Source organism: Oryza brachyantha, chromosome 6 (assembly GCF_000231095.2).
Source record: "Oryza brachyantha chromosome 6, ObraRS2, whole genome shotgun sequence".
NCBI lineage: Eukaryota > Viridiplantae > Streptophyta > Magnoliopsida > Poales > Poaceae > Oryza > Oryza brachyantha.
Window position 1 is genome coordinate 101397 of NC_023168.2, and position 24884 is coordinate 126280.

Here is a 24884-nt window from a genome sequence, read left to right on the forward strand (position 1 = left end):
TTCAAACTAGTAGGTTCCTAGGGCTAACCTAGCACCCCTCTAGCCCCCTACTAATCTAAACAACTCCTAGAGAGATTAAAGAGAGAATCAAGACTAATGATGGTAGTTTAGGTTAGTGAGATCTTGAGGGTTGTTCTTATGAGGAAGATGGATACATGTGGTGGCGAGTGGGTTTATTACTTTTGGAGAATGATCTCATAGATGGATAGATGTTGCCCGCGAGCCTCCAAATCTTGTGGATCGCCCGAAAAGGTTTGTGAAGGTTGTTGCCTAACCTCCGCAAGAAAATAGGTAAGTTGATAGTGGATACCTGGGCCTGCTCATAGAAGGTTGTTGGGTAGATTGAGGTGCGATCTTGGGTTGAACGGAATCACTTGATCTTGACCTTGGTAGTCGATCAAGAATTCGCTAGACCAAAGGTGCGGACTTAGAAACCCTAGCTGGCCTTGTGGGAGGAAGCCAAGTAAGGGAAAGGATCAAGAGGGATTCTGCTCGCAGGGGTGCCTCAATGGAGAGCAGTATCGAAAGAGCTGAACTTCGGCATAAAATTTGCTTGTATCCCTGTCTTTCTTTCTACCGTTTTCTCTACGTTTTAGTGTTCATCTTCTTCCACCTTATGCACACTAGCACTTCACGTTCCCAAGAACTGCACTGGAAAAGGGGATTCTCAGAATCCTCCTTTTACCTGACCGGATGGTCCGGTGTTATATATGATTATAGGTACTAAGTTATCCTTTAATAAATAGTTGAGAGACAATCAACTTCGAATGTTTAGTTTATATGATTACATTTGAAATAATTTATAATATTTTTTACATTACTAATTTAAGTCGTAGCGTTATCACATGTATGGTAGCAGTATAGAGGGGTTATAAATAATAATATAATAAGAATAAGTATTTATTTCTAGATATATTTTAATAGAAAATTATAATTAAACATTGATTTAGAAGACTGTGTTCTTTAAAAAAATAGCGGAGCAGATTTTTAACATTATACCGGTAGATAATATTATATTTTATACTTAACGAGATTAGTTAAATAGCTATGATAAAAATAAATAGACAAAATTTATGTACCCAAAAGAAAGTTTGAGGACCCGACGAGGCTGAGGGAGAGAGCGATTTTTTTTGAGAATTAATATTATTTTAATAAAAAATCGTAAAAGTAGAGGTCATCCGAAAAAAATCGTAAATTTAGGTCTGACGTTCGACGGGGGCCTATTGAACGGAGGAAGTTCGACGGGGCCCACCACCCGTTCAACTACTGAGCCAACAGGGCCGATCGAACTGGCACTGTTGAACTGTAATGCTGGCGATCTAGTCCAATCTCCTTTTCAATCGACTGCTTACCGTTCCTATCGAACTACGGTATTTCGATACGATCCTAAATTTAGGATTTTTCACGGATGTCCTTTAATTTTATGAGATTTTTCATTAAAATAATGTTAATTCTCAGCAAAATTCGAGAGAGAGCAGCAAACTCAACTCGTGTATCGTCGTCTCGTCTCCTCCGCCTCCGTCCCTGCATAAACCCCACCCGCCTCCGCCGGCGCCGCCTCCCCCTTTCCCCTCCGGCCCTAGGCAGTGGTAAACATCTGGAGGCCGCGCGGTGCGATTCGTCGTCACCTCCTCCCCTTCTTACATCTACTCGGTAAGGAAGGAGTAAGGAAGCCCTAGGACTAGGTTGTTTTCTTATATATTTGATTGATTCCTCAACGCCGGATGCATTCCGTTGGTTGTAGCTGATGACAAGGAAGGCCGCCGCCAAGAGCCCCAGCGGCGGCGGCAGGGAGACTAGAAGCTCCTCTGCTCGTCATGCACCCTCACCCATCCTCAGGAGGTCCACCCGAGAAACAAGAGCCAACAAATCCAGGCTTTCTTCTCCGCCTAAGCCTTCGCACCCTAATAAATCCTCTCCTTGTGCAAAGAAGCTCAAAGCCTCCGCCACCGCCACTACCACAAGAGAGAATCCTGCTAAACGGAAATCAACAACGGATGTACACCAATCACCACCTGAGATGAATGCAGATACCACCAAGGCTGAGTCTGCTTCCACCAGGCCACACAAGAAGCGCAAAAGGTTAAACGCAAAGAGCTATTTAGCACTCTTCTCATCGCCGGATGAAAAGGTCAAATCCCCTTCCCCCGGTATGTACCAATTCAAAACTATCAACTTGTCCAAATCAATTTTCGTTTTTCATTTTAAAGACTCCTACTTTTTTGCTTGCGTCTTACCTCTAGCTGAAGCTGTAAAATACTTGTCAGTATAGCTCAAACTGTAAAGCCCCATGTATATTGGCTCAGCTTCTGTTAGGATGAACCTTTCTTAGCTTGCTTTGCACCCTGAAACCAGCCTGTCATGGTATGGTGTCCCATGGAAACAATTCTATTATGTATATTAGGTTGCACCTAAAATATCTCTACCCTAACTTTGGCAATGTAGTTCTTGCTACTCCTCCTAGAGTGGATGACCAAAATGTTTCCAAGGTGCATGTGGAAGACAATGGCGCTGCTCTGAGCCATGAAGAAGTTGATGCACAAGAGCAAGATAATCAGGCATGCTTAAGTGAGGTTGCCAATAAAGTTGATGAACATGCTTCCACTTCAGAGGTTTGGTAACCTTTCTTCTTCTATGCCGTGAGGTGTTACCACTATGTTTCTAGTGATTATGAAGTCAATGCATTACCACAAGTACATGTGCTGTCTCATCCTTTGTAGGTCTTAACCCTTGAGTTGAGTATAACATCATAGAAATAGATGCTTGTTTGTATGACAGTTGGAGCCACTTTGTTTTAGAATATGACCATACACAATTTCCGCCAGATGAGGGTACTGCACATGCTCTTTTGGATTTACTACCCGAGTTCCTTTAATTATTATGTTTGATGGCTCTTAGCAACACCCTGATTCCGCTAAATAGTGTGTTTTGTTAGTTCCCTTTTTTTTAGAGAAATGTAAGATTTGCCACTCCATTGAGGTGCAAACTGTAGGATTTGCCTTGTCCCAGAGTGCCATTTTCTTGGAGTGACATTCTTGATTTCCCCCTTTTGTAAAATCCTAGTCATTAATGATCTTCCCATGTGTATAAGGGAATTAGATTTGTAACATGTTGTTTTTCTACAGCCACATATGCCTATTGATATGCGTCCGCAAAGCAGCCCTGCCATGGAAGCCAGAGAGCAAAATGTGGGATGTTCAAAGTAATTCACCTATCCTTGTGTAAACTATGAATGCTGATTTTCATTGAGCTATAGAGTTAGTAAACTCTACAATAATGTCACTGAGCACCCAACTGATACTGCAACCACCCATTTCTTTTTCAGCCCAAGTTTTGTGACAGAGTTGTCAAATAGGCCTTGCCCCACAAGTCATCAAGAAGAGGTAGTACCAAAACAACTTTCAGCACCTTCTCTGTTGCTCGCATGATACTTCTTCTGTATCTGTAGAAGAGGATCAGTAATTTGTAGTTAATATTCTTTTGATCCTGCTCCAGGCCAAGAAGGCAATTGAAGATGGTGATTCCAGTGAGACCCGAGGGGCTTCTACTTCCACTTCAAGTCAGGCTTTGGGAATCCAGCCTGATGAAACAGATTGCAAGTACATGTGTGCTGCTTGCAAACGTAGTGAAACCGTAGGAATTCTTAAGTAAGTTAATTTACTTCATAATATATTCTGGACAATTTTAGCTTGTGCATTCATTTTCAGTAACAAAAACAAAAACATGGCCCATGGGAGTAGCTGTGTTAGTTAGTGGTGCACTGGATAACTGATTGAGAGAGATAGATCGCGGATAGAGCAGGAAGAACAGAGAGGAGAGAAGAAAGAAGTGAGATTCGAATTGGCTTTCTGTTTCTTCACACCACAGACCGTGGGTTCAAGTACAATTTATAGGCTCAGCCCTTTGGGCTGCTTAGCAACACACTCAACACGATACCCACTCGGGCCCACTATACTTCTGGTTAGCCTTTGTTTCCCTCCTGGGCTGTATGGGCTGGGCCACTGGCGGGTTGCTGACAAGCTGGTAGTAGGGAACAGTAGGGTTGTGGGCAGTGGAGCATGAGAGGAGGAGAGGGGGGACAGTACAGAGATACGCTGTTGGACTTGAGTGGATAGTGTGCCCTCTATCCTTCATGTCCTCTTTTCACATTTGTACCGTGGATAGTTGTGTTTTATGCCATATACTTAATGTGTAAGGATCTCAAATGATTTAAACCATCTTTTTTAATCTGATAACAGGTCTTGCGATGGAGAAGGTTGCAAAAGTTGGTACCATGATTCTTGTCTGAATCCTCTCTTGCAATATGTTTCGCTGGGTATCTGGTTGTGCACCAGATGTACTAAAAAGAGGATCCAGTTTGGTTTGGATGCAGTCAGTGAGGGCATTGAATCATTGTGGGATGTCAAGGAGGGTAAGTCTTAAAATAAAGCAATAAAACATATAGATCTCCTGCTTGAAGTATAACCATTCATTTATTAATTCTATTACTCTGCCATTCTAGGAGCGCAGAACAGCAAGCAGTATTTTGTGAAGTACAAAAAATTGGCTCATGTACATAATCGGTGGGTTCCAGAAAGCAGTATAATTCATTGCACCCCAGGAGGTCATGATCTCATCACCAAGTTTTCTAAGAGGATTCTAAAAGAAAAGGTAGTTTCTCTGTGAATTTTGTTTCTTCTGCCATAAGAGACTAGTAGGTTCAGCGAAGTTATGCCTGCTGATGGTTTCTTTTTTGAATACGGTTTCTTAGACAATAAGGTGGAAGCAGGAATGGGCTGAGCCTCACCGCCTATTGAAAAAAAGATCACTTATGCCTCAAAAAGAAGCCGATGAATTTTTTAATTGTCTTGGTGATAAATATGCTTATTGTAATGTTGAATGGTTAGTCAAATGGAAAGATCTGGGCTATGAGCATGCAACATGGGAACTTGAAACTTCATCATTTTTATGTACCCCTGAGGCTAAGGATCTGAAAAGGAACTATGAGAACCGCCACGCAGATGCAAGAAGAGGTTCTGATCCTGCAAAAATAAAAAAGGTATACCTCTTAGAAGCCAGCTGAATTTATTAAGATTTTGGATGCAAGTACAAGTATCAGCAATACTGGACCTCTAAGACGGTTGTCCACATTAACTGATTCACCATGACTTAATTGATGAGGACTAAACATATCACCTGCACATTTTCATTTGCTGCATGGATGCTTTTTTGTGGTAGTTCATCTCATTAATAATGAAGTTCGTAGTTGATTTCTTCATTGTTGTGTTTTGTCTTCACTTGATTTTATTGTATGCATATGACCAGTTATGGCTGGTCGATTTCCGGAGGATGAAACTTTATTGATTGGTTCTCAACCAATTTTCAATTCTACACCAATGAATTTCCTGTTCTGTTTGTTAACCTGTTATTTTGCTTTTCATTCTACATTTTGCATTTTAAGTCTCCAGTGGTTGATTCTTATTTTATATGACACAGCAGGTGTATTTCGCACTAACTTTTGTTAATTTCTTTGTATCATTTATCCTACATAATTCTGTAGTTTCCCAGTATCATTTTGAATTACTAAAATTGGGTTGGTCAACTTTTTAAGGCTGCGTTCTTTTACATAGACTTTTCCCGAATTGCTAAACGGTGCATTTTTTGCAAAAAGAAATTATATATGGAAGTTTATCATCTCATATTTCTAAAATAGATTTTTAACTTTGTAGCAGTTAATTTCATCGTTTATACCATTAAATAGGTATCACAAAAGTTAGAAAATATTTCATCTTCATCTTTGTCCATAAAAAGAACGCAGCCTTATACCATTAAATAGGTATCACAAAAGTTAGAAAATATTTCATCTTCATCTTTGTTCATAAAAAGAACGCAGCCTTAGTACTTCTATTATACTTGATTTTTGGTTTTGTACCATCACTGGTATCATTTGGTTACTGAAATTTTCTTAGTTTATTTCATTCTTTCAAAGCAGTTCATTATGTTCTCATCCACTAACGCATTAGGACTGTTTGAAATGTGAGAACCCCACAGGAGATCCACTGTTTCCTGCAAAAAGGAGAACATAAAGATTTATTGAATTTCTATATGACTATTAAACAGGTCCTAGGCTGGTATATTTTTACATGATTATGCTGATGATTTCTCTAAAAATATAACTCAGTGGGATGTATTTTTCTTAAATATTAACAATCTGTATTAACAGTATACTGTCATCGTGTTTATAGGTTAAGCAAAGTCCGTTTCAGAAACTTCAGAGGCTGCCAGATGGGTTACCCCCTGGATTAGACAAAGATCATTTGAGTTCGCTTAACCGGCTTCGTGCATTCTGGCACAATTCTGATGGCGCTATTTTTCTTGATGATCAGGTACTACTCTCCAAACGTTTTAGCTGCTATGCGCAAGATCTTCGTTTACTAGCTCACACTTTGGTTTTGCTTCAGTTTTTGCCCGCTCACTTTGTCAGTTCTTAGTTATAACTTATAAGCATATATCTGGCGGCATGGCTAAATGTTGTAGTGCCCTGTATTACTGACATTTTATTGTGGATTCTGTTCCAGTCATGTTCCACATCTGAAGGTTTAACTTTGTAACTGATCTTTTCACTTTATACAGGAACGGGTGATCAAGACCATTCTTTTTGCAATGTCCATATTGCCTGATGTCTGCCAACCACTTCTCATTATCTCAACTTCTTCTTCTCTCTCGTTGTGGGAAGCTAAGTTCAATCGCTTGGCACCATCCATCAATGTTGTTGTGTATAATGGAGAGAAAGATGTACGGAAACAGATTCAAAATTTGGAGTTTTATGAGAATGGTTCGGTGATGTTTCAAGTCCTCTTATCTCACCCTGATGCGATCCTAGAGGTAGCGTTGTTGTTACTTTTGTCTCTCATTTTCATCAGCATCGAAACACATCAATAATTACTCTTGTTTCTTATTTGCATCAGAGTATCATGGAAGTCTGCTCTCGAGATTACTTACATCCTATTGATCCCTTTTTCCAATACAGGATATTCAAACCATGGAGTGCATTGTTTGGGAGGCAGTCATGGTTGACGATTGTCAAAGCTCAAGAGTTTCCAAATGTCTTGAACATCTTAAGCGTCTCTCTACAAATTTTAGGATGGTTCTTTTGAGTTCGCCACTAAAGGTGCTGTTAGCAACTGTAACATATAAAATTATTCTTTTTTGTTTTACAAATAGGCCATGTTAACTTTTGTTGTTTTGCAGGAAAGTATTCCTGAGTATGTCAACCTGCTAACTTTCCTCAACCCTGAAGGAAATGACATTTTGTGTAGTTCAAATGGAGACTCTACTGATACAGGTGGTGTCCTAGCAATGCTGAAAGAAAAATTCACTCGTCATGTTGCATTTGAGCGGAAAGCAGATTCTTCAAAATTTTTGGAGTATTGGGTTCCTGTTCGCCTTTCACGAGTGCAGCTAGAATTGTACTGTTATACCTTACTTTCAAACTCCCCAGCACTCCGATCACATTCAAGAACTGATAGTGTTGGTGTTCTTCGTGACATTCTTGTATCCCTACGGAAGGTTTGCTCTTTAATTTTGTCAGTATGATATACTGTTTTAATTCATAGCAGGTTATTAGATAGTCTAGATGGAATCTCTATGCTTATTGGGCATAGCTGCTGATAGTCTTTCTGATCCTCATCTATTTTTCTTCTGGGACAGTGCTGTGACCACCCATATCTTGTTGATCAATCACTGCAAAACTCACTTACTAAGGGCCATCCTCTGACTGATATTCTAGACATTGGAGTGTGTGCAAGTGGCAAGCTACTCCTGCTTGATAAAATGCTCCAAGAGATCAAGAACCAAGGACTGAGAGTCATCATTGTTTCCCAGGCATGATACTAATGATAACATTCCTCCATAATGTTTTTACCTGCGGTTATACTTAAATCCAAAGTTGTGAAGAGTGATGATCTTTTTATCGATTTCCCTAGATAGTAATTGTTATGCACGAGTATTGATCATCTGAAAAATGGTTTTGAGCTCTCTAGTATGCACATATAAACATCAGGGCTTAGCTAGTCATATTATTGGGCAATAGCATTTAAGTATCTGACTTGCTTCAAGTACAAATCAAGGGCTGCATGAAAGGCTTCCATGATTAAATACCTTCACGCAGAATATGTAGGGCTGGTGTTTCTCACTATAATTTTTCTTATAGCTGCTGCTGGGGTAGACTGGAGTTGTTGGCTTAAGCCCTCCTGCTCTTAATTTAGGCTAAAAGCAGAAGCTTAAACCACATTATTTTAGCGCTCCATCTGCAAGAATGCAGGCATTGGAGCTTCATCATATAAAGTTATAAACCCTTACGAAAAAGAATTAAATAAGTTACTGAAATGCATACCTCCTTTTGAAGTACACTTCTGATTTTCTATTTCAGCTCATTGTTTCATTATGCTTTGGTTCATCACTATTAGAACAACATAATGCCTTGTTTGAATTTTAACCCATCATATTTTTCTTCCAAAGCATGTCAGTCCAATCTGGTTCTCCTTTTTCTTATTTGGCAGTCTGGTGGCGGAGCTGGCAACCCTATGTGTGACATTTTGGATGATTTTGTCCGCCAGAAATTTGGTTTTGAGTCATACGAGCGTGTAGAACGTGGATTGCTAGTGCCAAAGAAACAAACAGCACTGAATATGTTCAATGACAGAACTAAGGGCCGATTTATTTTCTTGATTGATAGTCGTGCTTGTGTTCCAAGCATTAAATTATCATTTGTTGATGTCATCATCATATATTGTAGTGATTGGAATCCAACGAATGACATGAGAGTTCTTCAGAGGATCAGTATAGAGTCACAATCTGAATGTGTGCCTGTTTTTCGCCTGTATACCTCTTGCACGGTGGAGGAAAAGACTCTTATACTCGCAAAGCATGATCATATTCTTGATAGCAACATCCAGAATATAATGCCCATCGTGAGCCATTCCCTACTTAGTTGGGGTGCATCGTTTCTCTTCAATAGACTTGAGGAGTTCCAAAAGCATGACTCCTCCAGTAAAGATTGTGAGGCTGACGATCTCTTCATGAATAATATTTTTTTGGAGTTTGTAGCAAAATTGTCCACCAAGGTTGAAGCCAGCTCAAAAATGGACAATGCAGCCATTTCCCGAGCTCATCAGTGTGGATCAATTTATTCAAGGGAAATTGCTGTTATAAGTGAGAGGGACGGAATCTCTGCAGTTGATGGCGATTTGCCAAAGTTCTGGACCTTCTGGTTAAATTTATTAGATGGGAGGTCTCCTAATTGGCAATATATATCTGAACCAGTGCAAAGAAACCGTAGGAAGATACAAAATATGGAAGACCAAACGAGAGTACCTGCAGAAGAAACTGATGAAACAATAATGAGACGAAGAAAAATCGGAGACATCATGGACTCATCTCCGGAGGTCATACTGGCTGAAGACAAGGATGCTGTGTTGCCTGAAAACAACACATCATCCAGTTCTCATCAAACATCAGTTGATGACACATGGCAGGAGCTAGGTATTGCAACTTTACAGTAATTAACAGCTCTTGTGTTTTATGTGCATATGCTACATTTTTTTTCTTCATATTACACTCCATTTTGTAGGGGCAGAAAGCCTTCAGGGCACACAGAAGGGTCTTCACACCCAACTCAAGCCAGAGCTGTCAAAGTTATACGAACTGTTGGAATTGCCGGTACTTCTAAGCATATTAAACAAATGCTTCTTTATGCTATTAATTTGAGAAAAAATATTATAGTTCAGAGCAACTAGAGGAAATAATTTTCTTTTTAGGCGTTTAATTTAGTAAATAATATTTCTTAGTTTTCAACAACAGAGTTTCTCCCCTTGTGAAGAGTTATTTATCAAGTCGGATCTTGATAATTTCTGCTCTTCATAATGGAAACATTTCCTTTGACTCTCAATGCCATTTCAATCCATTTATGCTATTAGTTTCTACTAGCAGCTTGTCTTAAACATATCTTTCTTTCACCATCAGGTTATGAGCCTTGATATCACCTGCCTGTTTCTGCACACGCTTGATGATTCTAATCCAATATGAATGCTTTCTTTTTGTTGCATCAAAAGTAAAGAATTTAAGTGTTTATTACGGTAATGCATATTAGTGACCTCTTTTCTGATGTTGATGGAAAATACTGCACATTTGTAACCAATGGTCTGTATGAAAGCAAAACTGCTATAGGAAAGCTGAAACAGCATTGTTCATAAGACCAATAATGATATCAAGTACCATATACATAGTCAGGAGAGAGAGAACGTTATGTTGTTTTATAACTAAGATCAGGAAGCATATACTAACCACCAATCGGGACAGCTGTGTCCTACAATGCTTCTGTTAAAAAGTTAACCCCTCTTATGTACTCCCTCCTATTATAAGTCATTTTGGGTTTGTCTAAGTCAAACCTCTTAAACACCAAATTAGTTTCATTAAATCCACCATTGAATATATATACTTTTATAATATATTTATTGTGTTGGAAATGTTGCTATATATATATATTTTTATAAATTTGGTTAAAATTAAAGAGGTTTGACTTAGGGCAAACCCAAATGACATAATATGGAACAAAGGGAGTAGAATTTATGCTGTATGTTGTTACTAATGAATCTAGATATATATGCAAAACATATATATTGATCCATGGATAAATCTAGGCAGGGTTAGAAAGTTTTATAATATGGAACTAAGGAAGTACCTAACATTTCAGTTCAAGAGAAAATTCCAGAATTTTCTTTTGCTATCTAAGCTGATTGGATTCTCGATGCGTGATAAAATCTTTTGCAGGAGACTGTCAAATGCTTGTGTGAGGAATTACTCGATTATATTTTGAAGAATCATCAAGTCAGTCAGGAGCCACAAGGCATATTGCATGCATTCAACATTGCCCTGGTTAGATTAAAAAAATATATTTCTCTAGGGTTTCTAAACTTTAGCTATATTTGCTTGGCTAAATGCTATTGTTCTTTTCTTGCATTCTTCAGTGTTGGCGTGCTGCTTCTCTCTTAAAGCATAAGATCAATCGTAGAGAGTCACTTTCCCTTGCTGTGAAAAACCTGAACTATGAGTGCGATGAAGTGCTCGCTGAGTTTGTTTATGAAAAGCTAAGGATCCTAAAGAAAAAGTTTTCACGCAGAGCAAGCGAAACAAACAAGCAGAGCCAATTTACTCCAGTAAACAACACATCACCTTACCACCAACAGACCTCACCTATATCGAGAAGTGACGGATCATTTCCTAAGCAGGTAACAACCACTGATGGTAATTTGGAAAATGCTTCACATCAAGAGGCTCCACATGATATTTTGACTGAGGAGATGGTATTGGGACAGAAGGAACAGATATCTGTTCCAGAAACACATAAAGAACAACATTGTTCAAGGGATGAACTTAACAGAGTCACAGAGAAAAGAATTAATTTAATTCACATGGTTTTCTCCTCAAGAGAAAAGAATATTTGTGATAAACAAGCAAATGAGGCCTTAATATTAGACATGCACAAGCAAAAGGAAGTGGCGAAACTGCGAGAAACATGCAATTTAGTTATGGAATATCTTCGTAAAAGTCATGCTGATTCAGGGGACAGGGATAGTGCAGTGAAGCCAGTAATTGAATGGTTTACTATGCTTCTATATGCTTTTTTGGATCACATGAGATGCCAACGTAACAAGCTGAAGATGCAGCAATCAACTGCATGGACCAAGGAGTTACAATTGAAGGAAAAGTTCCTCCAGGAAGCAAAATCTGGCCATTTAGATCGTACCTTTGATCAACAAATTCCTTTACCAGATTTACACTTCACTTTGGAGGAATTCAGTCACTTCAAGGAAATAGTTGGTGATCACCCAGTTGGTGCAGCTACTTCAGAAAATTGTCAGAAGTCTTTGGCATTGGCCATGGAAATTACATTGGTTCGGAGTGTCATTCCATCTGAAGTCGTGAATTCAGCAGGAGGGATAAACGAGGCTGTTGAAGTTCCTGTCCAAACGGAAAGAAGACCGACATCAGAAGTTGGGTTGTCACAGAACAGACTAGACAATAATAGCTCTGATGGCATTGACTCACAAGGAGGGTCATCTATCACTGTTCAACATCCATTAAGTTCTAATCCTGACAATTCAAATAATTGGGTATGCTATATTTCAATTCGCTCGTCTTTTCTTTCCTGTACGATACAATCTTTTGAACATTACTCTATTCATTTACTTGAATACATTTTTTAGTAGTAGACATCTTCAGTAGATGCAGACGGTACACCTTTTCTTTGCATGGGGATAGTTCTTAGAACATTACATCGGTTTTTTAATGGCACCTTACTACTTCTTTATATGTTTTGTGGTTTGCACTATATTTGTCTTGTTTGTTGTTATATCATGAAATGTATATTGCCAGAAACAACTCACTGTAAATGTTATCAACACTATCAGGAATCTCCAGTTGATGGCCATAGAAGTGAACAGAATGTTGCAGTGGAAGTTAATACCAATGATAGTGACCCTACTCTCGCCGATACACATCAGTTAGAGCCACCAACTGTGGCTGCTCTTCCCAGCCAGAATGCCTTGCCAATGGCTAGGGAGGTCCAAATTCAGACAACCCATGGAATTCAGTCTTCCCAGCAGAATATAGTGCCAGGACAATCTCCACAAGATGGACAAGAAAGTTCACCTGCTGTAATATCAGCTCAGCCTTTGCAACCTGAAATGCGGCCATCAAGTCCAGTATCTAATATTCTGCTTGACAGAACACACCCTGATCAGCGTCAACAAACACATCAGCCAGAGGCTGCACCTAGTTTGGCGGATCCAGCACAATTCTTTCCTGTGGCATCACTGATGTATAATCACCCACCAGTTGGCAATGAACCACTGAAAAATGAGCTGCACAGATTACAATTGCACATAGATGCACTTAATAAAATCTACGAACTGAAGGTTCGCTTCTTCCCCCCTCTTGCTAAGATATGAACTGCTTGTGCTATTTTCAGATTCATCCTAGTTTCATCAGCTTCACTTTTACCTGTCGACAGAAATCACAACTTCAAACTGAGTGCAGCCAAGAAATCGAGAAGATAAAACAAAAGTATGACTTGTTAATTAAAGAACAAGATTCCATTCACCATCATCACAGGAAGACACTTAATGATTTATACGGGAAAGTCCTCCTAAACCAATCACTAGCTGATGATTTTCGGGTCAAATTCATATCAACATCTGCAGCTCAAGGTATTGAACATATCCAAATTAATGTTCTCTCATGATTAGTGTGGATACCGAACACTCTTGGGCCAAATTTCTGCTACAGCATTAAATTTCTGTAATTTGAAATTTACACCAAAATGTGCAATAGATCTTCTACAAGCCATTAGTTCTATTTGAATTTAGGAGATCATAACACCTACTTTACCTTGATGATCCATTCTGTTGCTTATCCCAAGGATAACCTCTTTTTTCTTAAGAATAGAAGGCAACATCAAAACAACGTTAAAACCAAGTGAACATATGCCTTTCTATCCCTTTTTTTAATCAAGAGCTTTTCCTGGGCTAAAGGGACATGCTTGTACTGGATTTCTAGTCCTATAGTTGAAGAAGTATTTTGAATGAGTTTATATATTTACCTATATACTACTAGTACTTTGTTAGTTTGTGTTGCCAAATGAGAAAATGGTGCATGGGATTCGTGAGTGGCAAGAAATTTCAAGTTCGTTCTTGTTTGCAATGTTTGACAGTCGGCTATGAACTCTTGGCTTTGAATAGGATTGTACTAAAAAAGCTGTAAAGAAAAATTATTGTCCTGAATCCAGTTGCTGTCTGTAAAGTGTTGTTGTTTATTACTGATGATCACTTTATTTGGACTGCAGCCAGAGCTGTTTCTCCTCCAATTCGCCAGGCAACTCGCCAGACAGCTGGGGCATCTCAGCAAGTACCACCTAGGCCTTTAGTGGTTGGATCGGTTGCACCGCCTGTCACTTCATCATCAGCTGGTCGATCATCACTGCTGAGACATTACGCTCAACCATCGGCAGCAAATTCATCATCGCCGCCTTCACAAGTTGCCCGCCCTTCCCCAGGAATAGTGGGCACCACTGTGAGAGCAGCATCAACTCCATTTAGTCACAAAGCTACAGCACGCGGAAACTATGGAGTTCGGAGTGAAGTAGCACGGGCGCCAGCTCCTCATCTCCAGTTCAGGCTGCCCCGAGCACATTCCACGGCACCTGCAAATCAGCAGCTCCCAACTAGGCTGGGGAGCACATCTCCAAGGACACGGCCGGCTCCATTGGCCACTCCAGTAAACGCAAGACAGTTGAGTTCGCAAGCAGTTTTGCCAGTGCATCATAGTTCGTCATCCTCAAGCTCACACCCTGTGCTGTCATCGGTGTCGAGCGCACGTCCAGCCTTGGCAGTAAATTCAAGTCCAAGCCCAGTTTTGAGTGCAGCCGGTGTGCTGTTGCCGGCAAGTACGCACCCACTTGAGTCGGCAGCATCTTCGCAGCAATCAACAGCTACTAATCCGAATGCAGGGGTGCCGTCAGGTTTGCCTGTCGTGGGCGCAGGTTTGAGTACGTCCGTGTCGGGGATGCATCAGCAGATGAATTCAGACTCAGTGTCGCTGGATGCATGGCTTACATCCAATCTTGGGCTGAACATGGGTGACGCCAATCGCATGGATGATGGCGGCGTAGTAGATGTGGTGTGCTTGTCCGACGACGAACCGGAGCAGTAGAGGAAGAGTGAGGGAGGGCTACTGTACTGACTAACAACAGCTAAAGCTAAAAAAGATGGGAGACCCGACCTGACAAGTTGTTTTATTCTTTTCCTTGTTACTAGTCAGTCCAGTCCACTTTGAGCTTTCGTCGTCTCCTCCTCCTCACGGTGTCTCCTCTTTCTCCCTCCCATACTGTATTCAAGCTGTGTAGTTTGTTGTAAATGCTACTAGTAGTAGCTCTTAACCAACCAAGTAACTGGGGAATTAAGCATGGTAACCTGGGTTTGGTTTCTCCTTTCTTGGTTGGTTACTAGGAGTAGTGTACTTGTATATATACCCCTTGCCTAATCCAAGCCCATGCTACGTTCTTCCAATTTATCTTTGACCGTATTTTTTTAATTAAAATATATTTTAAAAATAAACAAATATTTATTTTATTAATATACTCTTTATGAATCATTTATGCATGCTGTCTAGTGTTTTTAAACTAAATATTTTAAGTTATTAATAATTAAACTTTTAAAAATTGATCACTCTGGTTAAAAACGACAAACTCTAGAGAATATTTCCCATGGCACTATGAGTTGGAGGTGTATGATTAATTAATCCATCCAAATAAAACTCTCTTTATCTTTAGTTCAGTGTGTGTGTGTGTATATATATATATATATTACAAACGCCACGCCTGAAGGCGGTTGTTGTTGGTGACAGTTGTGATGCGATGGAGATGGGAATGGAAATGGCGATGAGCTGCCAGCTGTGCGGCGCCCGGCGCGCCGTCGTCTTCTGCGGCGCCCACGCCGCTCGCCTCTGCCTGCACTGCGACGCCGCCCTGCACCAACAAGGCGATCACCACCACCACCCGCGAGCCCCACTCTGCGACTCGTGCAACGCCGCCGCCGCTCACCTCCGCTGCTCACTCCCGGGCCCAGGCCCAGATGGAGGCCGTGTGACACTCTGCCGGACGTGCGCGCCGCCGCAATGCTCCGCCGTCGGCGTCAACGTCTACACCGGCTGCCCCTCCCCGGTGGACATGGCGCGCCTCCTCTCCGCCGACTTGTTGGATGATGGCCAGCCGGAGCTGGAGGTCAGTATATATACATCACTATCTATCTAGATTACGTATGTATCTATCTATGTATGGTTCATGACTTTGACAATCCTGATCCCTGGACTTCCAGCACCAGTACTTCGTCGGCAGCGGATTGGCATTGGAGGATGATCATAATTTCCATTCCAACAACCTAGGAAGAGGAGGAGGAGGAGGAGGACAACCTAGGGCTAGGAGTAGTAGTTGTTTGCAACAGCAGCAGCAGCTCGACACACAAGAGCAAGAGCAAGAGCAAAATAAGCTGAGGAAGCGGGAGGAGAGGAACCGAGCTAAGCTTAGGTACATTGACAAGAGGAATAAGAGGAAGTACGTCCGTCCTAACAACTTCATTTAATTCTTTCATCTTACTACTAACTGGAGCACTACCTACTAATTATTTCACCGATGGATACCAGGTTCTGCAAGCAGATCATGTATGCCTGCCGCAAGGCCGGAGCCGACACAAGGAAGCGCGTCAAAGGCCGATTTGCAAAGGCCTCATCATCTTCCTCTCCTTGTCATGATATCATACCTAATTAACCCACAGGTCATCCTATTCTTTCCTATGCATGGATCTTCAACAACTTTACCTTTTCTTCACTTTCCACACTATTTCCTGCCTATTGAATTCAACACATCCTAGTCTAGCTACGTACTACTACTACTACTACTACTACTACTACTACTACTCGATTAGTATCAATATCGATCGATCGTTCTTTCCGCAGCTTGTGTTCCCTGCAACCATAATGAGCAACAACTGCTCACTGTCACACTGAAAAATAAAATCTTACTGTGTCATCCTCGTATCTTATTTGGGCCCTAGCTTCTGTGTGTCCCCCCTTTTTGTTTTGCTCTCTTGTTATAAAAACGCAACTCTTGCTCAGTACTGTATTAATCTTGTCTGTACTCGTACACTCATTCGGTGTATAATAAGTACTACCAGCAAGTAGTTTTGGAATTCAATATTTGCAACATGGTTTTCCCTCGGATACATAGGATGTGCTTCCACGAATTAATCTTTCTCATTTCGACATACCATTAATGTCCACTGGAATAATTAAGAAGCTGCAGTGTTTGTTGTGCACCTTCAGACCTAGATTGCTTTTCTTCTGTTGTTTTGTTTGAACCTTGTTTTGTGTTATGCTCATTTCAGTAATGAAATGGGGGAGCTGTGGCTCTATGTCTTAAAAAAAAAACTTTAAGAAGCTGCAGTCTGATAATTAATGTTGAGAAATGCAAGCCCTGAACATACAGTTTGGTTTTGGCCTGGTTATATTTGTTATGCTGCCTGCCTATGAGTTAGTACTAAATAATAACAAGATGAGCTATTGCTGAATATTTTGTTTTCATAAGCGGTGGTACAGTTTAAGTTGACTGTGACTCTGTCTGCAATCTGCATATATCTAACTTGTCTGTCAGGTTAAGTCATAGACGATATCAACTAGTACTATGCATAGTAGAACTTTGATCTGGCTGTGCAAATGCAGCTTCCATTGAATTTTCTCTTCATCTTTTTTACCTTGAAGATTTGTGTTTTAGGACTAATGTGAGGGTTGTGCCTGTGCAGGCAGCTTCTTCGCAGTTTCACATCCATTTACTTGCCAAATCTGCAATTCCAGTCTTCGTTTCTTCTAGTCATCATCTTCTGTGTTTCTTCTGCCCATCGATACATAACTAATATTAATACATTATATAATCTTATCATTTCCAAAAGACTCTCTAATAAGCATTTATAAGTCAAGGGTTATTCCTAGGGTTAGTTGGATCGTATATCTAGCAAAGTAGCAAGCAGCTTAGCAGCCTCCTCCTTATGTCAGATGTGACGACTTGTAAATGGTATTAGCAGTAATTGGCTGCTTTAAATCCAGCAGAGAATAAATCAAATCAACGCGGAATTAAATATCTGAAAATACATGTGGCACAGTACACTAAAGCAAATGCATATTAGCAAAACGGGAAAAATCCCATAATATGCTGATTAATTTGGGACGTAGAGAGTATATACTAGGCTCAAGTTTGCTGGAAATTTCAACCATTTCTCCAAGCGACTTGAGGGTCATGGTTCAAAAGGCATATTTCCAAACGAAAAATAATTCAAAAATCAAAATTTTATATATGTATTCTTAGTGATCTAAAAGTCAATTCTGAAGAAAATTCAGTTAAAAAATCTTAAAATCAACTCTAAATTTAAGGTTAAAAATTCAAATTTTAGCCTAAAAATATAAACCATGAAAAAAATGGGGGTGGAGGACTCTAAAATTAGGTTAGCAATAATCCCTGTTTACCGTATGTATCCTATTGCTGTTCTTGGTAAGAAAAAAAAACTGGAGGGGTCTTTGACTTGTATTTAATTTTATGTTTTTAGTGGGTGACGTGAATCCATTTTTGGGCCACCAACCCACCTTAGACCTGACCTAGCAATTGTATAGTACTGTACTTACCAACTTATTTTGACCGCAGTACTTCTTCCATGTTTTAATATATTGAGTGGTACATAACTGATCACTCGTTGTACTTAAAAGACCATTTATGCATTAATATTTGTTTTATTATAATTTAATTTATTACTATTTTTTAATTATAACTTGTAATTTATTTTTTAGTAAAAAGATTGAAATAAGACGAATGATTAAATATGTGATAAAAAGTGTGGGATCGGAGCAGTATACATTTATACGAATGGATATACTGTACTAGTTAACTGACAACTACCATAGTCCATACATACACACATATATATATATATATATATATAGTAAATATATATATATATATATATATATATATATATATATATATATATATATATATATATATATATATATATATATATATATATATATATATATATGACACAAGGGGCAAGAGGATTAGAGGAGATTGGGATTGGGATTGGGATTGCAGTCTTGTCTTGTGAGGATGCCGTCGCAGGCGGTGCGCGTGGTGTCGACGCGCACGGTGAAGCCGCCGCCGCCGGCAGCATCGCGGGAGCGCATCCCTCTCACCACCTGGGACGTCTCCATGCTCTCCGTCGACTACATCCAGAAAGGCCTCCTCTTCCCCTCGCCGCCCTCCCCCACCGCCCACCTCCTCGACCACCTCGCCGCCGCCCTCGCCCACACGCTCCACGCCTACTACCCCGTCGCCGGCCGCTTCGTCACCGACACCCACCCTCACGGCTGCTCCGTCTCCATCGACTGCGGCGGCCAGGGAGTCCAGATCGTCCACGCCGTCGCCGACGCCCTCTCCATCGCCGACCTCATCCCTCCCAACGCCGACGTCCCGCCCCTCCTCCACTCTTTCTTCCCGCTCCAAGACGCCGTCAACTACGACGGCCACCATCTCCCCCTCTTCGTCGTCCAGCTCACCGACCTCACCGACGGCGTCTTTGTCGGCTTCGCCTACAACCACGCGCTCTCCGACGGCACGGCATTCTGGGACTTCATCAATGCATGGGCCGAGATTGTGCGCGCCGCGCCGGCGGGGCCTTTGACGTCGCGACCACCCTTGCTCAAGCGGTGGTCGCCCCAAGGGGACGGCGCGCCGGTTGTGCTGCCGTACGCCGACCTGTCCGAGGTCATCGAGAGGCTGAAGCCGCCGCCGCTGCGCGAGCGGATGCTTCACTTCTCATCGGAGTCGCTGGTGGCGCTCAAGGAGAGGGCTCGCCAAGAGCTCCTGGCCGCCGGGGACACGGCGGGCGCGGCCGCCCTGACTCGGTTCCAGGCGCTGAGCTCGCTGATGTGGAGGTGCATCACCCGAGCCCGGCGGCTGCCGCCCGAGCAAGAGACGGTGTGCCGCCTGGCCATCAACAACCGCGGGCGGCTCCAGCCGGCGCTGCCCAAGGAGTACTTCGGCAACACCATCTACGCCATCGGCACGGAGGCGGTGCGCGCGTCGGAGCTGCTGGAGCGCGGGCACGGGTGGGCGGCGGCGGCGGTGGGGCGCGCAGTGGCGGCGCACACGGACGCGAACATCCGGGCGCGCGTGGAGGCGTGGATGGCGAAGCCGATGATATACACGCTGAGGTTCTTCGACTCGTCGAGCGTGATGATGGGGAGCTCGCCGCGGTTCGACATGTACGGGTGCGACCTGGGGTGGGGGAAGGCGGTGGCGGCGCGGAGTGGCAGGGCGAACAAGTGCGACGGGAAGACGTCGCTGTACCCCGGGCGCGAGGGGGGAGGAAGCATGGACGCCGAGGTGGTGCTGTCGCCGGAGAACATGGCGGCGCTGGAGCAGGACCACGAGTTCTGGGCTGCCGTCACGCCCGACAGCTAGCGTGTTCGTCAAAGCTTGAATTCCTCCCCTCCATCCATTACTACTGTTCCGATCGACTGAGTGTTTGGACTGGTCATCTATTAGTGTTCAATTGTTTGCTTAATAATCCAATCTCAATAAACAAAGTTGCAATGTTTTTTATTCATGCCATGATCATCGACCAGCTTGCTTAATGCGTATATTATATACTTAGATAATCTCTAAACAAACATATATGGTGGTTTCTGGAGTACTGGAAGAAGCTATCTCCCATGTGTTTGAGCTGAGACCACAAATTTGATGTATATTAAACCATTAGCCATGCTCTTAGGGGCAATTGTATGGCAACCAAACAGCGTATCCGTAAACGAAAGATAATTTATAAGTAAAGTTTATATATATATATATATATATATATATATATATATATATATATATATATATATACACGTTTTTAGCGATTTGAAAATTAAGGCTGAAAAATAAACTTTGGTAAAAAAATCTCAAAATTAACTATATATTTAAAAGTTAAAAATTTAAATTTTGCCTTATAAGCTTAACCAGAAGCGAAAAGATGAATGTGCAACACTGGCATGCGAATGCATCTGCCATTTCATCAGAAAATGGCACCCCTTATCTGCACTATATACCATGTGTTCTGTTCACGCTTTGCATTATTGTGATTATGGTCGTGATAATCAGTCGTATTATTAGGGTACGATAACAATAAACTATGGTTTTGTTCGATAAATATTACAAGAATTTAAAATTTCTAAAAAACTTTAGAAGAAAAATTGAAACAAAATATCCATGGTGATATATTACGATAGTTATGACATATATCCCGATAATCGCGATATCACATGGTTTTCACACAAAACCATGGTTATGCGATAACTATCCCAATTATCGTTCCAGATAGCGTAATTATCGTTTTCAATAAAACCACAGCGATGATCGTTCCCTATCGTTCAAACCGCCCAAAACGGCAACGATTTTATCAAAAAAAAGAGTTACATTCAAATTTGTGTGGTTTTGAAGCGATTATCCCAGATAATCATTTTAGAACAACTCTCTGGTGTATTTTACTTGCGGTAGAATTTAATCCACACTGTTGATCTATTTGATATAATTAGATTATATTACCAACAATATTATGTGTTGAAGGTATAATAGCATCCTTTTTACCGTGATCTTTATTAACAAAAAACAAAATTACAAAATGCTACTAATTAATCAATTAACAAAATACAAAAATACCCTTCTAAATCAACAGATGAGATTAGTTCTGCTAGTAGTATAATATTATCAGTAAAATGTATCGTAGAGAGACCCATTATTTTAGCTTATGAAACGATAAGTAAATCCCTGGTTCTATTTAATCACCATAGGACAAGGGGAGTACATATTTACGCGAATTAAGTGTCATCATCTCCCATCCAATCCAAAGGAACAAACACAACCTCAATAACAGGCACACCAATAACACTAGCTTCTCTTCATGCTTGCTCCTCTCTTATTGAAATTGGCATTCTTGCTTCTGATATGATATATACACACGATTGATTGTACAATCTGATGTGCATTGTTGACTTTACTTACACCCATCTGGGCGACAATTCAGTTACTGCCTGATGAAATATTCATAGAGAACATCATAAGTTACGAACTGATCGGAGCTACTACGACTTTCTATCATCCTAGTCTGCAGGCTCTTCTTCGGTTGTTGCTTGTCCTTTGTCATGTGAGAAGTGCGATTTCAATCCAATCCAGCACTGGTAGTAATCGAGATCCCGAGATGGGGAATCAAGGGCCCATTGGCAAACCCGGGGGATGAGTGCAGACTCGAACATGAATGCCAGCGTGCCACTTAGCTTTGATGGCTCATTGGCATCAGGACGGCTGATTGTTGCCTGCAAATTGATGCAATAACAGATAGACATTTATTGTACCATCCACAAGGAGTTCCTCCGTATCATATCAACATGACTAACCTCGTATGTCTTGGTGTCTGGACCATGTGGTGTCATGCAACTGTGAAGGCTAGCACCTCCAGGAAGAAAACCATCCGCTTTGGCCTGCACAAATTCAGAAAGGCAATTTCTGATCATAACTATTTTAGTTAATACATACACCTGAGTATCAATCCTACAAATTCAGAAAGACAAATACTAGTGCGCGATCAGGTCTGACCTCGTATATCCCATAGATCAATCCCATAAATTCGGTCATGCAATTGCGATGATAGTATGGAGGGCGGAATGTGTTCTCCGCGACCAACCATCTAGGTGGGAATATCACAAAATCAAGCAAAGCGACACCAGGCTTATCGGTTGGTGCAGTCAGCACTGCAATTTGAAGAAATATATCATGTAAAAGTAGCTCTAACTGAATTGAACTATGCAATGTGCTGCTCGGTGAAAAGCAAATCACCTGTATTTACTGATGGATCAGCATGATCGAATAAAACAGTGTTAAAGGGGCAGAATTTACTGAGGTCATACTGAAAGAAAGAAAAACAAGTCAGATCATAATTCAATTAGAGTGAGCCTCGACTTGCAAATTTCTGTAAAGAAAGAGATTAACATGAATGAAAGATCAGGCACCAGTCATGGTAAAAATGTAACCTTGTAAGGGACATAATTTCCATGCCAAGCAACCACGTTAAATGGAGAAAAGTCCTGTGTGGCAGTGAATAGCTCACCACCATATTTCTGCACAATTGTGTATCCAGGGCGGTGTGCTTGCTCAAACCATGCTGTGGGGGAAAGGAAATCCCTTGCCGAGGCCAAGCCGTTAGCACCTGCACACCAATTGGGTATCTTTATTTTCTAGCCACATAAACCATCTTGTATGCTTAGTGTAAAAAAATGCAGAAGGCGGAAAGGTTGAATGCGCTGTTATTACCAATTGGGCCAAGATCAGGGAGCTGAAAGTGGGTACCGAAAATCTCAGAAACATAGCCCCGCGAAGGACCATCAGGCAAGTCAACAGCAAAGCGAAAACCCTGGGGAATGATGACAATTTCACCAGGTGGGACAAGCAGCTTCCCACATTCAGTTGTGATCAACAGCTCTGAGCTTATAGAAAAAGAAAGAAAAGCAGGAACTATGGTTAGCATGGATATTACTGTAGAAGGTGGGGTATATAACTGAAAGGAAATTGCATGACACTTTTAAAGCATGGCCCCTTGTTTTTTTTTTCTTTTTAAGGAGAAAAAAACTAGTCCACACAAGTGGAGGGCTGAAGTGGATGCAGATGAAATTATTTAGGGACCAAGGGAAATCATGTCATGGATCATTTGTATGATGGTGGGTGAGTATTGTGAGAAGGAACATTTGATAAAGTAAATTAAAATAAAGAATGGAACAACTGAAATACTGTGATAGCTAGTCGAATTTGATAAGTTAATATGAGGGTTGAAGTGAATAAGAAAGAGGTAGGGGGGATGGGATGGGAGCGTACTTCCTTGCTGGGGGACAATGAGGAAATCGCCGTCGGCGTTGCAGAAGGCGCATCCGTCCATGGACTTGGTAGCAGCGTACCTGCAGCGAGCGTTGCCGGGGGAGAGAGGAATGAAGGAATGAACAACAATTAATTCCTAGTACTACATCTACATGAATGGATTGAGAGAAAGGGATGAATGGAGAATAACACATACATGTGGATGGCGTAGCCGTGGCGCAGGAAGGAGCTACCAGCGCCGCAGATGGTGTAGAGACCATCGATGAAATCGAGGGGCGGATCGTGGGGCACGTCGGCGGGGCGCCAGCGCAGCTGCGTGGGTGTGGCGACGGTGGTGGTGCGGTCGAAATCCCCAATGAGGCGGCGGTGGGCGGGGCGGCGGGGGTGAAAGGGCTCGTGGGTCACAGAAGGCTTCGTCCGGTACAGCCATCTGCATCCATCCAGCCATCCATGTACCTTGTATTTCTGAGAGAGAAGAAGATGATGATGAAGAAGAAAGATGGTACGGTACGTTCGGAGGTTGCGGGCGCGCGGGGCGGTGAAGGGCGTGCCGGAGAGCTGCTCGGCGTAGAGGCCCAGCGGGCAGAGGAGCGGGCTGTTCTGGCCGCGCGGGAGGGACCCCGCCACCGCCTCCGACGAGAAGCTGTTGCCCAGACCCGACAGGTAGCGGAAGCTGTCGTCGTCGTGCTGCTGAGGTGGAGGTGCGGGTGGTGCGGCCATGGGCGGCGAGGCGAGACGGAGAGCAGAGGAAGCAAGCAATCTACTACTACTAGTAACATTTCAGCAGAGGAATTCTAAATTAGACTCTCTAGATCTCTATTTGACCACTTTTAATTTAATTTGGCCACTTAAATTCTATTTTAAGTTTATGACACTCAGGCCCCACATGTCATCTCTTCTATTTCTTTTTTCTCTCCCTCTTTCTCTTTCTCTTTCTCTTTCTCACGGCGGCAGAGGCAGCGGAGCGGGAGGTTGGCCGGTGCGAAGCCGGCGCGGGGAGGCCTGGCAGCACGTCGTCAGCGCGGCGCCGACGCGGAGCAAAGACAGGCGGCGCCGCGTCGCGGTGCGGGAGGCCGGGAGGCGCAGTGCCGGCGCAGCGCGGCGACCTCGACGGCGGCAGCTAGATCCGGGCTCGAGCTAGCGGCGGCGGCCTCCACAACCTCGCGCAACGGCGGCGACGGAGACGGCGCGACCTCGCGCGGCGGCAGCAACCGCAGCTTCCGCGGGCGGCGACGGCGACCGTGCGGCCTCGCACGGTGGTGGCGACCGTGGGCTCCGCGGGCGGCGGCGACGGCGACCATGGCCTTCATAGGCAGCGACGGGCTCCGCCGACACGTCCTCA

The 24884-nt window shown here is 42.3% G+C and overlaps 4 protein-coding genes across 5 annotated transcripts; 3 read left to right on the forward strand and 1 right to left on the reverse strand.

Annotated features, from left to right (window-relative positions):
• The first annotated feature begins 1484 nt into the window (after window positions 1–1484).
• Window positions 1485–15110, forward strand: LOC102711075. Its single transcript, XM_006656474.3, has 21 exons — window positions 1485–1653; window positions 1745–2150; window positions 2446–2612; window positions 3126–3202; window positions 3326–3383; window positions 3496–3647; window positions 4239–4411; window positions 4502–4650; window positions 4751–5038; window positions 6225–6365; window positions 6613–6864; window positions 7010–7150; window positions 7231–7548; window positions 7690–7863; window positions 8541–9522; window positions 9611–9699; window positions 10810–10914; window positions 11007–12152; window positions 12450–12956; window positions 13052–13247; window positions 13883–15110. The coding sequence occupies exons 2-21, from the start codon at window positions 1748–1750 to the stop codon at window positions 14746–14748; spliced, it is 6384 nt and encodes a 2127-aa protein (XP_006656537.2). The 5' UTR covers window positions 1485–1653; window positions 1745–1747; the 3' UTR covers window positions 14749–15110.
• Window positions 15111–15436: 326 nt separating this feature from the next.
• Window positions 15437–17709, forward strand: LOC102711356 (zinc finger protein CONSTANS-LIKE 12-like). 2 transcript variants are annotated; one of them, XM_015838490.1, is made up of 4 exons: window positions 15437–15817; window positions 15912–16147; window positions 16237–16367; window positions 17391–17709. In XM_015838490.1, exons 1-3 carry the CDS (start codon window positions 15452–15454, stop codon window positions 16358–16360), a joined length of 726 nt encoding a protein of 241 aa, XP_015693976.1. In that variant the 5' UTR covers window positions 15437–15451; the 3' UTR covers window positions 16361–16367; window positions 17391–17709. The 2 variants fall into 2 exon arrangements, with proteins under 2 accessions (XP_015693976.1, XP_015693975.1); XM_015838489.2 differs by lacking the exon at window positions 17391–17709 and having other exon boundaries at window positions 16237–17063.
• Window positions 17710–18701: 992 nt separating this feature from the next.
• On the forward strand, window positions 18702–20400 carry LOC107303364 (uncharacterized acetyltransferase At3g50280-like). Its single transcript, XM_040525285.1, has one exon. The coding sequence runs from the start codon at window positions 18743–18745 to the stop codon at window positions 20096–20098; it is 1356 nt and encodes a 451-aa protein (XP_040381219.1). The 5' UTR covers window positions 18702–18742; the 3' UTR covers window positions 20099–20400.
• Window positions 20401–21300: 900 nt separating this feature from the next.
• Window positions 21301–24323, reverse strand: LOC102711628 (homogentisate 1,2-dioxygenase). The gene is made up of 9 exons (XM_006656476.3): window positions 24054–24323; window positions 23739–23972; window positions 23543–23622; window positions 22985–23152; window positions 22705–22880; window positions 22511–22580; window positions 22271–22425; window positions 22072–22155; window positions 21301–21990 (listed from the first exon to the last, which is right to left on the reverse strand). Exons 1-9 carry the CDS (start codon window positions 24260–24262, stop codon window positions 21778–21780), a joined length of 1389 nt encoding a protein of 462 aa, XP_006656539.1. The 5' UTR covers window positions 24263–24323; the 3' UTR covers window positions 21301–21777.
• Window positions 24324–24884: the final 561 nt, after the last annotated feature.